The sequence below is a fragment of the Corythoichthys intestinalis genome, chromosome 7 (assembly GCF_030265065.1).
Source record: "Corythoichthys intestinalis isolate RoL2023-P3 chromosome 7, ASM3026506v1, whole genome shotgun sequence".
Lineage (NCBI taxonomy): Eukaryota > Metazoa > Chordata > Actinopteri > Syngnathiformes > Syngnathidae > Corythoichthys > Corythoichthys intestinalis.
The window spans coordinates 39,379,914-39,393,820 of record NC_080401.1 but is presented as its reverse complement, the minus strand read 5'-3'; the positions used below and the strand labels follow the sequence as shown (position 1 = coordinate 39,393,820).

Below are 13,907 nucleotides of genomic sequence, written 5' to 3'. Positions count from 1 at the left end.
TCTGGATCATCCAAATGCTTTCTAGCGAACCGCAGACGGGCCTGGAGATGTACTGGCTTCAGCAGGGGGACACGGCTGGCAGTGCAGGATTTGAGTCCCTGGCGGCGCATTGTGTTATTGATAGTAGCCTTTGTTACTGTGGTCCCAGCTCTCTGTAGGTCATTCACTAGGTCCCCCCGTGTGGTTCTGGGATTTTTGCTCACCGTTCTTGTTATCATTTTGACGCCACGGGGTGATATCTTGCATGGAGCCCCAGATCGAGGGAAGTGTCTTGTAGGTCTTCCATTTTCTAATAATTGCTCCCACAGCTGATTTCTTTACATCAAGCGTATTATCTATTCTAGTCTTCCCGGCCTGGTGCAGGTCTACAATTTTGTCTCTGGTGTCCTTCGACAGCTCTTTGGTCTTGATCATAGTGGAGTTTGGAGTGTGACTGACTGAGTTGTGGACAGGTGTCTTTTATACCGATAATGAGTTAAAACAGGTGCCATTAATACAGGTAACGAGTAGAGCGTCGTTAGACCTCGTTAGAAGAAGTTAGACCTCTTTGACAGCCAGAAATCTTGCTTGTTTGTAGGTGACCAAATACTTATTTTCCACTCTGATTTGGAAATAATTTCTTTAAAAATCAAACAATGTGATTTTTCTGTTTTTTTTCCACATTCTGTCTCTCATGGTTGAGGTTTACCCATGTTGACAATTACAGGCCTCTCTAATCTTTTCAAGTTGGAGAACTTGCACAATCAGTGGTTGACTAAATACTTATTTGCCCCACTGTACAGGTAAGAGAAACTGGCATTCATTATTGTTATCATTAATCCATTTTGGAACAATCTTTAAATAATGACTGGGACAGGTCAGTTTTATAGCTGACAATGTCAAAGGTAGACCCCAGTGGCGCGGGAAGTGGGATACTGAGGGTGCTGCAGTATCCCCTGTGTTGGGGGGGGGGGTAGTTGTTTGTCTTATTATAAATAAATAAAATAAAACACATTGAAACAATAGCGTATTTAATTTGGGGGATTACATATACTGGACTGTCTCAGAAAATTAGAATACACAATATTCTAATTTTTTGAGACAGTCCTGTGTATATATACAGGACTGTCTCAGGAAATTAGAATACACAATATTCTAATTTCCTGAGACAGTCAGGAAATTAGAATACACAATATTCTAATTTCCTGAGACAGTCAGGAAATTAGAATATTGTGTATTCTAATTTCCTGAGACAGTCCTGTATATATACACAGGACTGTCTCAAAAAATTAGAATATTGTGTATTCTAATTTTCTGAGACAGTCCAGTATGTATATGTTGAAAAGGTTTTTGTTCGTTAATAACATAGTCATGACACTTTGCTTGCTACCGAGCCACGTTGAATAAGCTAATGGAACGGAAAAGTTGACTATTGATAGATGAGTCGTTAAGATGGCGCATAACCATTTTTTTGTGTACAAAAACAGTGAAATTTCTAAACTGGTGGCACGGTGGCAGAGTGGTTAGCACATCCACCTCAGTTCTGAGATCAAGGGTTCCATCCCGGGCTCCAGCCTTCCTGAGTGGAGTTTGCATGTTTTCCTCCGTGACTGCGTGGGTTTTCTCCGGGTACTCCGGTTTCCCCCCACACCCCAAAAGCATGCATGGTAGGCTGATCAAACACTTTAAATTGTCCCAAGGTATAAGTTTGTGCCCGAATGGTTGGTCATCTCCATGTGCGCTGCGATTGGCTGGCAATCAATTCAGGGTGTACCCCGCCTACTGCCCATAGTTAGCTAGGATTGGCTGCAGCACCTTTGTGACCCTCGTGAGGATAAGCGGCTCGGAAAATGAATGAATGAATTTTCTAAAATTCAATTCGAGGTTGAAAATGAAGATGATAGTTCTCAGAGCTCAGCGAGGAGATGTTAGCTGCCGATTTAGACCGTGGGGTCCAGAAAGGAAATCAATCTTTGGTGTTTTCAAATAGATAAAACATGCTTGTATTGTATCCATATTATTACTTGTTGTTGCTGTCGAGCTTCCGCCGTGCAGAACGCTACTGGTTATTCATGTGCAATTCACCTGTGATCTTTTAGTTTTCAAATGTGTTCGTGTGTCATTGCGCCGTCTTGCTGTGGGGATTTGCATTATAATACACTGGCATTTTTGTTTCCGATACAAAAAACCCAACACACACTGTAGATGAAATAGAACGCTGTCTTTGTAGTAGCCTAGTAGTAGTGCGTAAACTATTCAGCAGACGTGTGTACTGCCATTGTGCACGCCTTGTACGGAGATAACGCGCAATCTGGCTTCCATCCATATTCTAAAAATAATTGTAGTATTTGTGTTGCCCACATGTAATTTACAATGAGCAATAAATATATATACATATTATATATATACATATACATATTTATTTATTTATTTATTTTTTTAATAAAATGAATGAATCATTTGAAAGATCCATTTGGGAGGGGGGGTAAAATATTTTTTAAAGATTTTATTTTATTTTTTTTTATTAAAAAACCCTAATACTTTTAAATTAATATTAATAAAATATATTATATTATTATTATATGGCGGCACGGTGGCTAAGTGGTTAGCACGTCTGCCTCACAGTTCTGAGATCAAGGGTTTAATCCCGGGCTTCAGCCTTCCTGTGTGGAGTTTGCATGTTCTCCCCGTGCCAAAAACATGCATGGTAGGCTGATTGAACACTCTAAATTGTCCATAGGTATGAGTGTGTGCATGAATGGTTGTATGTCTCCTTGTGCCCTGCGATTGGCTGGCAACCACTTCAGGGTGTCCCCTGCCTACTGCCTGTAGTTAGCTGGGATAGGCTCCAGCACCTCCACGACCCTCATGAGGAAAAGCGGCATGGAAAAAAATGAATGAAAATATATTATTTTAAAAAATTAAATTTCTGAAAAATAAAGCAAATTGTAAATAATTGGAGAAAAAAAACGATAACACTAAATTTAAATAAGTGGGGCCCGTGTGTATTTTGCTCTGGGAAATGAATTCAATTTTTTTGTTTTGTTTCATACCTCTCTTAGGACCTCACACAGCTTAACTCTGACTGCCCATTAACAGGCGTTTTCAATGTCAATTTCCCTCTTTTACTAACACAAAACACCTACTCTATGACCTGGGCTGGCAGCAGTGACGTGCGGTCAGGGGAGGCAGGTGAGGCAGAGCCTCACCTGTCATCATGACAAAAAAATAATTATAGCATCAAATTTGTATTAATATTTGTCCATTGCTCTTTATGTATGACTCATTTCAAACACTTTTTATAGTCAAAATCGCTGAATTTGCCTATTTCCTGTTCAAATAAAGAAATGAAACGAGAGGTGCGGCAGCAACGAGTATAGCCTCACCTCTGAATGCGCAATCCATAACAAACTGGGTTGATACATGGAATTGGAGCATGCTGGTTGCCGTACATCTGCATGTCGCCATTATAATGTTTCCAGATACGTTTATTTGACCTGATTTTCCACAGTCTGGCTAATGTCTTTAAGCCTTAAAGTTTAATGTTTGTTAGCGACATATTTAGTTTTGCTGATGGGAAATAAAACCGCAGTGAAAAGGCATAGGTTGCGCAGATAGTACTCTGCCGCACTGAGGGGGCGTATGTGTAACTGGACTTTCCGTTAAAAGTGGACGCGGTTAACACAACACCGGAGCTAAAAGGTTTGCTTCAAACTACGGGACAGAAGATAACTCGCGCTTTTCAAACGGACTGGTACACCCGAAAAGACTGGCTATGTGGCTGTCATTCGAAAAATCGCCTTTGCTGCTTTCCCTGCCTTTTCTTCTCAACTTGTACCAATGTCTGGACTAACACGAGATATTGTGACATTAAAAAACTACCACGAAGCCTCAGCAAACATGAGAGCTCGACCACTCACATTCAAAGCCTGATTGCTTTAAGAACTTTTGGAAGCTCAAGGATCGATTTGGCTTTGACGAACAGCGGAAGCTCGACGGTCGCATCCACAATGCTTAGGTAAAGGAAAACCGAAAGAGTTTGAAAGACCTCATTAATGCAACCTGCATCCTATCTAAACAGGAGTTAACATTTCGTGGTAACGATGAGTGTGTAAGCTCTTCTAAACGTGGCATATATGTAGAACGATTACATGGTTTTGCTGAGAAAGATGAAAGGTTAGCTAGACATTTGGACACATCCACTGTGTTTTCTGGCTTGTCAAATAGAACACAGAACGATCTAATTGAAGCAATCCTCTCGATTAAGGCGGAGAGATTTTTTAAAGTAAAGGAAAATAAGGAGGACTTTTACAAAAAGGGCGTAGGTTTGCATAGGGACGGTAGGGACATAACACTACCAACTTTTCAGGATGCTAAAATTGTCCCCACCAACTTTTAAGCAACCTTACCTTTTTTGCATGATATAATGTTCAGTTATATAGAGAATTTAGATCTTTCAATAGTTCCATATGTTGTAAGGATAGAATTGACCCTACCATTATTAAGTGAATTATTTTCATTATGTTTATGTTTGCTAATAAAAACCAGACATTTATTCAGGAAGTTTTCAAAATGTTTCTTTTGTATTTTTTGAAAACAAAGGTTTGAATCGAACAGTGTATCATCTGAACCAATGCACGTAAAAGTTATTATCAGTAGATAAGGATTTATTTTGCATTGATCATTTTGCCTATTAATTAATTAGGTTCATATACATGAGAAATGTGGCCCTTTGCCCCCTTCATCCAATCTGTTTGGTCTTATTAATGTCCCGTCCCCAGCAAAAAGTGTACCTACATGCAGGTTATGCTGTTATATCGTCCCTACGAATGTTGAGACCAAACCTATGCCCTTCCAAAGTAACGCCGGTTTTTGTGGTGAAGGACAGGCACAAGACCACAAACAGTTTTCATTTCAATCTTATGAAAAAAAAAAAAAAAAAAAAAAAAAATTAATTAAAAAAAAAAAAGCTTAGACCAAGAAAAATACAATAGAATATTTAAAAACTAAATTTTGGCCTTAAATAAAATTCTTTGTTTTTCTTTTCACACTTTTTGTTTAGCAATCTGTAATAAATTGATTAAAGTATCAGAATTTAAAGTTTTAAAAACAACTGAATATTTCACTAAAGGTCAGAATTGAATTCTGTGATTTTGTACACCACTCTTTACTCTCATTTATGTTGCATGAATGATAGAATTGCGACGGCCAACACATTGAGGGTGTAGAGCAAATGCATGTTATCTTCTTACTTTTACGTATTGATAATATGTACCGTGTGTGTGTGTTTTGTGAAGAATGCTGATGAGATATGAAATAACCAGTAGCCAATTGAATAAGCTACCCTTTTTGCTTTATATATTTGGAAATCTGACACTAAAGGAGTCAGTGCCTCACCAACCATGAACCTCACCCCACGTCACTGTGAATGAGTTAAGCTAATGATAACATTTGAACAGATGTCAACTGTAGTGATCGCCGTCCCTGAAAAGGGTATAATACCATTTTTACGAAATTGGCTTCTACTCAGGATCACACACGTGATATTGATTCACTTGTAAAGTCTTATATGTGCCACTTTTAAAGAGTAAACAACTCGCTTCATGAAAATTGCTGTGCCACCTTAATACTGTGAAAAATACAACTTGGCAGGTGACAAGTCCAGGGTTTAGCCCACCTCTCACTCATTAGTTAGCTGGGACTCAGCCTGGCCTCTAATGACAAAAGGCACTACAGAAAGCGGATGGATGGATGGCTGATGTTTTGGAGGCGTTTGTTGTTGGGTTGATTGGTGACCATTGGTGGCCATTATTTGAGGAAAAATGGCACCTCCATTTTTCTCCCATGACAGGTGATGATGGATTTTCTGCCGTCCTCTCCATTGGCACACCTGAGCCCTGACAAGCCACCTCACCTGCCGTGGTGTAACTTTGTCAAGCTGTCTGCACTCGTGCTGCTTCGTGACTCCAGCTTATCATTCAAGCTTGTTGTTATTCCTCAGGCCGCGTCAGCCTGTGTTCAGCCCACCCGTCACCGTTTAGACGCCAGCAGCTGCATTTGGCTATGTGACAGCACCGGCCATTTTATTTATAGGCACAGTCAGATGATTGGGTCAGCGAGCCGGAGAGGCTGGATTTGTTCCCGGGCACTGGTTGTCCATAATTTCCCTCCTCCATTAAAGTCAAATTAGATAAGCATGTCATTGTTTGTCACGTTGGAACGAGGTGAAGACAGCGCTTCGGAGAAGTAGTAGTGAAATCGTAATCACATCTATAGTTTCTCTGTGAACACGGTGAAAAAAAACAAAACTACCTGCACCATGAGCTATTACTGAGTTTGTCCCAGGACAAAAAAAAGAAAAATGTTAATTGCAAATGTGGCCATGACACTGACCTCAAATTTTCCTGGTGAAAGGCAATTAGGATTCAAATAAGAACTACATGCAACCACAAAACACAATCGCTAATTAACATGAGAGAGCAAACAACACTCAAGTACGTAGTTTGAACCGCAGACAGAATTGGCTAGAGTAGCCAAAAAATTTGCTCAAGTACGAGTTAGCGTTACGTCGAAATAATATCACTCAAGTAAAAGTAGTCATCCAAGAATTTACTAAAGTACAAAAAGTATTCGTTGAAAATAATTCTCAAGTGATGAGTAACATTGTCATGGATTACTTAAGTCATTTAATTACTGATAAATGATTACACCTCAAAAAAGTAATCTAGATACTTTACTGATTACTTTATTATGAAAGTAACTAAGTTACTTTTTACCAATTTTTCTCCTTTTGCTGCTTCAACAAAAATGACAACAGAAAAATGTCATCGTGGATAGTTGAATTTTTCATATATGGCTTAATCTTTAAATTAGCGGTGGTTTAATTAGTCGATGGAGTTGATTTCAACCACCATTGACTCGTGCTAGTTTAGCCACTCTGGAGCCCTTAAACTAACAAATAACTGCCAAACTACACGGAATTTGTTCAAATCAACTCCAACAACTAATTAAACCCCATAATTCCAAGATTAAACCTAATGTCAAAAATTCTGAACTTGCCCTTTAAAATAAAGACCGAGCTGTTAAAATGTTGTCTATAAAAGTTGTAAAGCAATAAAACAAACAACAAAAATTAATGAAATGAACACGAATCCTACAACGTATTTCATAATGAGTCAAAATCATCTTTCGAACATATCATGTGACTAGCACCTGAGAGACTATCCTTTGCTTTGCCAAAACTACACCTGAGGAGGCAAGATGGATATGTAGAATTTCTTTAAACCTAAGTTTTTAAACGCTACCAACAACAACTGAGCTTAAACAGTTGATTGAACATTAACCGTGTCTGTCTATATACCCTATCCACCGACGTCACAAAACCACGTGCTCGCTGTGTGGTTCCGCCCACTTCTCCGTCATTTTGTCTCTGTATTAGCATTGTTTTCAATTGATCGAGGAATTTAAAATGCATTTCATGGAAGACCCGGTGCTTTCTGATGCCGTAAACTCACTGGATGTGTTGCATAAAAGGCGTTATGTTGAAAAGTTTCGTTCTATACAGTCGCCAGATCCATATTTGATGCCCAAATCGATGTTTTTCGACCCACTGTCTTCGCCCTGTCTGCCTGACATCTGCTACGCTGATATTTACAATTATCTTGTCCACACAAAATCAGCCTGTTCTCACGAAAATTTGAAAAACTTCAAGAGCTTGGAGGCTTATAAATACTTCGTTGTTGGTTGGGTGAAACAGGTCCTCGTCCACGAAAATTCGGCAGGAATCTATCTTGTGCTTGGAAAGGTGAGTTACGAAATTTTCAATTCAAAATCTTTTGTTATTGCTAACATCCACTGTCAAGTCTAATGTATTTCATGTCATTTGTCAATGGAGTTAAGGCTTTTAATGTTTATATGGTTTAGCGATAGCACTCTCACTACATACATACGTGTATGTTGTCGGCAATTAGCCTAGCAATGATCTTAATTGTGGTTATTTGTCAGCCCCGTAGACGAGACCAGTTTCTTTCACTTGGTACCAGCTAAATATTATTCAAAAAATAACGATGGTGGAAGAAAGGGAAGTCACAAACATCTTGAATTTGAAACTATGTCGTACTACGTCGTATGTTGTCGGCAATTAGCCTCGCAATGATCTTAATTGTGGTTATTTGTCAGTCCCGTAGACGAGGCCAGTTTCTTTCACTTGGTACCTGCTAAATATTATTTTTAAAAAAACGATGGTGGAAGAAAGGGAAGTCACAAACATCTTGAATTTGAAACTATGTCGTACTACGTCGTATGTTGTCGGCGATTAGCCTCGCAATGATCTTAATTGTGGTTATTTGTCAGCCCAAAACCCTCTAAGTATATCTTAAATGCATCTTACCGGATATAAAATGACTACTACATAGTCTGTGGTGATTTTTTGGTGCCCAGTTTTCACGTCGAATTGCAGCCGTCCATTTCGCTCTCCTCTTTGGATCCCTCGGAATATGGTAAAACTTCAAGTCTCTCCTTCCATCTTCTCTGTTAGTGCAACCAACAGCCACACACGCCTTCACCATTTTGATTATTAATGTTAAGGAGCAGAAAAACACGCCGTAAATAGGAGAAATGTACGTAGCCGTAACAGGTTAACACTATGTTTTGACGGACAAGTGGGCGGTACCATTCAGGAGAGCGGAGTTGTGACGTCACGTGGGTAGGGTCTATACAGTATTTATGGCAGAAAACACTCAGGTGACTTGAAGTTCCACTCTGAGAGCCCAATTTGGCCAAACTCAAAATTGTTCTATATGCATGTGTGATACATAATTGGAAAGCTTAAAATCTCAATTTTCTGGGGAAAAACAATTTTGAACAGGAGGGCATTTTTGAATTTTTTTTTTTAAACGGCAAAACCCTAACTGGAGGTGAGAGCATGACACAGCAGAATTAAAGACGCCCCGATTTTAAAAAGATATTATTGCGTGCTTACCTCTTTTTGGTCCAAAAACTCATGTAACATTTATAACTGAGGGTCAAGACACGGTAGTGAATGGCCAGAGCTGGATTTTTGGGGGATTTTATTGGTGAAACATGGTCTTATAACAAGGGTCGCGATGCAGAAATCGCAGACATCGAGGAGTGGTCAGGATTTTCTTTTTCATGTTCTTACCCTTTTAAATGTTTTTTGTTTCAATTTTTCTTTGTTTGGATCGATTATTTATCATCTAAAATATTGGGGAAAATGCGACAGTAACTAAAAAAATACAATTAAGCGACAGTTATGAGGTAGATATCGGTGACTTATTTTACAGACACCATTGTTTTCATTGTGACGTAATTTGTTTAAAAGTTTAAAATATGCGAGTGAATAATTTTTTTAAAGTCGTTTTTTAAAGTCGTTTTTTTTTTAACAAAATATTAAACATCAATTAATGATTCCCAGCTAAAAATGACAGACATTTTGAATAATAAATATAATTACTTACGTTCTTTTTATGGCTGGGTTGAAACAAAAGCGGTTGCGCGACGTTTGTAAACGGGGGTTTCCAGGGTAAAACGGACAAATTAAAAAAAGTTCTGGGACTTAATGCGCCATGAATCTGCTATGGCAGCATATAGACATATTGTTCTATCAAACACAACAGTTCTTTTGGCCTAAAATACAGCAGTCTATTTTAGAGAGGGGTGCAAGAGCAGAAACTGCTTTTTAGACTTGTCTGTTTTCCGCCCTACACACATATTTATACATACATATACAGTATAGGCCAAAAGTTTGGAGACACCTCAAAAGGTGGATACCTTGAAGAATTTAGAAAACATTTTTTCAGTTATTTCACTTTTTTTCTTTTTTTGCCATTCCACATGTTTCCACATAGTTTTGATGTCTTCAGTAAGAATTTACAATAGTAGTGAAAATATGTAAAATGCAAAAATGATGAGGTGTGTCCAAACTTTTGGCTTTTGTGTCAGAGTCATCAACATGTTTTGCCACCAGTATCACTAAAGTAAAACTCTGCCTATAGTTACAAACTCTAACTATGAAATGTACATAAAAGCTGGTTACAAACTGTAGACGTGCTGGCTGCCTCATTACCTGTAGGCTCCGTTTCAAATATTGTCGCTTTGTGCTGTAATTCCAAGGGTTCCTTGAATTGGTCGAATTTTTAGCGGTCGGCAGTCTTTTTGATCCAGCGCAAAGTTAGCAACGCACGGCGATATTTTTGTCATCTTTACTGGACAGAAATGTGAAGTAATGGCTGTATTTCCAGTGAGCAAATGCACCCGTTTGTGGTATATCTCCTGCCTTTCACTGTTAGCATTCTGACGAGGCAGCCAGGCCATGTTGTTGATCGCCGTGGCAGACAGCGCTCGCGTGGTAATGCACGTGACCCGTATTTTGTTTTTTTTCCCGATGAGAAAACGTGAGATGTGATGTCACTCCCAAAATCAAGAGCAATATTTTCTATTCAAATGTTCTTCGTACATGACTACAGTATTCTTCATTCTACATGCAATATGAGACAACAAAAAAATTTTAACGCACAGGCACTAAGGAAACTAAATTTAATCAGATTACTGCTTTGGAAATATGAACGCGTCAGATTGCTCGTTACTGGAAGAAAGTAATCAGATTACAGTAACACATTACATAGTAACGTGTTACTGACAACACTGATAGAGAGTAACTGCTTACAATGTTTGATTAAAAAAATTAAAAAATCACGGTATTTTTTTTTTCTCAGCACAACTTCATCAATATTAACTAATTATTACATGACTATATTAGGCAAAAATGATGACACAAAAATCATCGAATTCAGACCAGAACAACAATATGAAACATCACCTGTCCAAACAGCATGAGTGCCCTCTAGTGCTAAAAAAAACTATGTTAAGTCTGATTGGTATAATTGAGTCATGTGGTTATCATTTCGATGTCTCATTGGTGAAACTAAGACGACCACCGTCAGCATCTCTGGCAATAATAAAATCAATATGTAGAATAATTACGAAAAAAGTAACAACTCTAGTATAGCCCAAAGTAGTAGAGTAAGAGTAGTGTTCCTTCACAGATTTACTCATGTAAAAAGTATTACGTGGTAAAACTACACTAAGAAGTACATTTTTCTCAAAAAGTTTCTCAAGTAAATTTAATTTAGTAAATGTAACGCCTTACCACCCATCTCTGACCTCAGCTAACTGAAAAATTATCAAGGTTCTAATTCAGACAAGAAGAAATTATCCTCAACTGAGGTAACATGAGGCAAGAGGTAACAAAGACCGTGAGCCATTGATTTAAAAAAAAAATTTTTTTTACACCGATTACCTCAAGTATGCGTGGATTATATGCCAATAAAAGTCAAGCGCTCTTGCACTGGAAAATCTGATATTGAGCTGTACAACTTGAAAGAAGGAAAAAAAAATGTTTTTTTTTGTTGCGCTTATAAATTTATATAACTTGGGGGGAAAAATGACGATTTGATGGGACCCATCTCATAATTTGCTTCATTGCTGTTTTGTATGCCTAATGGTTTGAATTGAATCCCAATAAAAGATTCATTTTTCCCAATCACTCATTTTCTTTCAAAGGACAGACAACACACTTAATGTGCAGCCCAGCAAATTTGTTTAATAACTAAAAATAAAACACAATTTTATTTTTCAGATGTGTATTAGCGTTTTTGGTTCAGTCGGGGTGCGCGTGACTTATTTCACAAAATGGCTATGCTGGTAATATTTTTTTTTCCATTATCGGAGGTCTAAATTCAAGAATAGCATAATTAAGTACTTTGAGCAACCCTCTTCCATTCATCATCCCTTTAAATAATGGGACACACAAGATATGAAAACAACTGTACACACTGACCCTATTTACCTTAAAAATCTTGATATGAAAATAGTCAAAATCCATAAGGGCTGTTCCTCTGACAGACAAAAATACTCCCTACATGACTTTGTGTAAGCTCAGATGCAAACTGAAAGGAAGCGACAAAGCCCAAGTACCACTTCATCTTTGATCGAGGCCAACTCAAGCATCTTAGCACAGAATGGCATTAACAATCGAAAGGGTTTCATCTTAAAAACAGAGCTGTTTTTGGTTTGCAAAAGCCTGGAAGGATTATATATCTATTGATCTCATTCCAATGACCCAAATGAACTCAATGTCTTTGAAAGTGCTCGAAAGAAATTACCTGACATGGAGCGAGATCCCCTGGAGCAGGGATCCTTAGGCACACAATAGCCCACAAGTGATGGAGCATTGTAATTTTCTAAGAAATGTTTGTAGAAGTAATCATTCAAACATATTAACACTAGCAGAGATATACAAAAATAAACTGTTGCATATTCAAATAAATTGTTATCCTATTTTTAAAAATTTAAAAATTAATGTTGATAAATATTGTAATAAATATAATTCAAAGTTTAACAATAATGTTCCTCACGATCCAAAACTATTCTTGATCAGTGGGTTTCCGGGTAGACTTAATATCAGCCTTAAACGGCAACAAAACAAAGTAAAATCAAATGTCGTCATGACAACATAATACTTGACATGATGATTTCACTTCTAACCAAGCGGAAGGTTCAGTCTTGCGCGGCAACCACAGCCGCCAACATTTGGCTTCCGTCCCACCTTTCCCATCACGCTTCATGAATATAAATGTATCATTTGGAAATGATTTATGAGCCACGTGTTAATGACATGAATATTTTAAAAACATGAATTCATTACATGCATGAAGGTCGCCCGAATCTGTGTACACACAAACATGCTGTGGTGAATCATTGTTTACGATTCCATTTTAATGTAATTCTTGTTATGTGTTGTATCAGATTGTTTCAGAATAAAGTCAGATTGCTGAAGTTTGGACTTTTATTCACATGTTTAGGAATGTCAGTGTTTGGAAATATGCGCCATTTAAAGGATACCCAAGAAACTAAGTTACAACCTAATGAGAAATAAATCAGATCACCTCCCAAAGTCTCGAATGTTTTTAATAACATACCGGTAATTGGATGATTGTCTAAGATAAAGTCTGAGTTTTCAAAAAAAAAAAAAAAAAAAGGCAGATTTTTTTTAAAGCTGAAAAAAGTGTAGTTTTGCAATAGTCATATTTTTCTCAAGTACTTCTTTTTTAAGAAAAAAGAGTAATGGTCACTTTTTTTGTGCGCGATAAAAAACAATCTTAGTATAATCGTTTGTTTCATAAGAATATTACAAGAAAGGTAACCTTATGAGATTTGACAGTTAAATGTTTTTGTTGACTCTGCCTTGTTAACAAATGCAATCTTACAAGAATTGCTTCAGAATAAAGTGACAACAAAACGATCTCGTGTGGTTCATAAGCACCCTTATTAAAGTATGACTCTCATTAAATGTCAACTTTAATCTGGTAACATTGTTACCCCCCCCCCCCATCTCAAAAAACACGAAATCTACAATGAATTGCATCCAACAGTTTTTTTACTGCTACATAACCAAAAAGGCAGAAGAGCCGGCGCAAATTAGACTATGGACTGTGATGTGTTAACAGCATCATCCACACGCAAACTCAGGTGCAAATTTGCAAGGCATTCAACCTTTGAAATTGACATCTTGTTCTGTAAGCATGGTCACATTGTGAAGGTCCCCAGAAATGTGTCTTACACAGACTAGGATTGTAGTTGCAAAAGTGGGGGTGCTTACCTGAGGTAACGCAGAGGTTCTATGGTCTCGGTCTCGGCTTCAGCTGAGCTGTGGTTCATCTTCTCCATCTGTTTGTCACCCAGCAAGACTGCTAAAAAAAAAAGAGGAAAAAGGAGCAGCCGCGCCTCTACTAAACAGTCCCTGGATGTTCTGTTTTGAACAAAAACACACTAGACAGTCAGTCTGGACAAAGGATGGTTTGGATGCTCGTCAGGCTGATGTTTGGTCCCCACTGTGCAGCGTTAAAAAG

At 38.0% G+C, this 13,907-nt stretch overlaps 1 protein-coding gene across 1 annotated transcript in view; it reads right to left on the bottom strand.

Annotated features, from left to right (window-relative positions):
• The window catches only part of yjefn3 (YjeF N-terminal domain containing 3), a 110,929-nt gene extending 97,025 nt beyond the window's left edge, over positions 1 to 13,904 (bottom strand). The window contains exon 1 of the mRNA XM_057841998.1: positions 13,658 to 13,904. Within this exon, the coding sequence (XP_057697981.1) occupies positions 13,658 to 13,725 (68 nt within the window). The 5' untranslated portion in view covers positions 13,726 to 13,904. The remainder of the gene's footprint in view (positions 1 to 13,657) is intronic.
• Positions 13,905 to 13,907: the final 3 nt, after the last annotated feature.